General features: G+C 42.9%; 1 protein-coding gene across 1 annotated transcript in view; it reads left to right on the top strand.

Moving 5' to 3' along the window:
• Positions 1-555, top strand: part of PHALS_11901 (rnabinding protein) — a gene marked incomplete at both ends in the record, with an annotated part of 1,641 nt that overhangs the window by 981 nt on the left and 105 nt on the right. The window contains 3 exons of the mRNA XM_024727344.1: positions 64-140; positions 212-330; positions 395-555. The exon at positions 395-555 is cut by the window's right edge and continues 105 nt beyond it. Coding sequence (XP_024577931.1) covers positions 64-140; positions 212-330; positions 395-555 — 357 coding nt within the window. The remainder of the gene's footprint in view (positions 1-63; positions 141-211; positions 331-394) is intronic.

Raw genomic sequence — 555 nt, 5'->3', positions numbered from 1 at the left:
TGAACCTCTCGCAGTAGTAAAAGCTGGTAGTTATCCCGCGAGACTCTTACCGCATCTCATCAGCCAGTGACTCAGCAAGATATGGACGGCGAGGACAAAGAATTATTGCGTGAGTGGCTCATTCGTAGTCTCGATCCAGTGTGAGCTTCTGTTCGCAATTACATCATGAAGTGATTTAGTTTTCTAAATATTTTTGAATGAATATGCGCAGATGCGATGCCGACCCAGAGGTGTTGAGTAAGTACGTGCTAGCGCTAGTACAGAACGACCCACAGAAACCAGAATTGCAAGAAATGTGCGTATCTAAACTTGACGAATTTCTTGGTGATGGTAAGTTTAACCATAGATAAGAGGTAGCAATGAGATTGACGAATTAAATATCTGTTCTACACAGAAACAGTGGAGTTTGTAGGCGAATTGTTTAATGCACTGGCAGATGGATCCTACAAGGCCAATAATGTGAAAATTCAAGGTGACGAGCCATCTCAAGATTATAATGGTTACAAAGAAGACTATCATCGTCAGCGTGAACGGCCTCGTTCAGACGATGAGGAC

This window comes from Plasmopara halstedii, assembly GCF_900000015.1.
Source record: "Plasmopara halstedii genome assembly, contig: Scaffold_555, whole genome shotgun sequence".
In the NCBI taxonomy this organism is placed as follows: Eukaryota; Oomycota; class Peronosporomycetes; order Peronosporales; family Peronosporaceae; genus Plasmopara; species Plasmopara halstedii.
The sequence above is the reverse complement of the archived record's forward strand: the minus strand, read 5'-3'. Positions and strand labels throughout refer to the sequence as shown.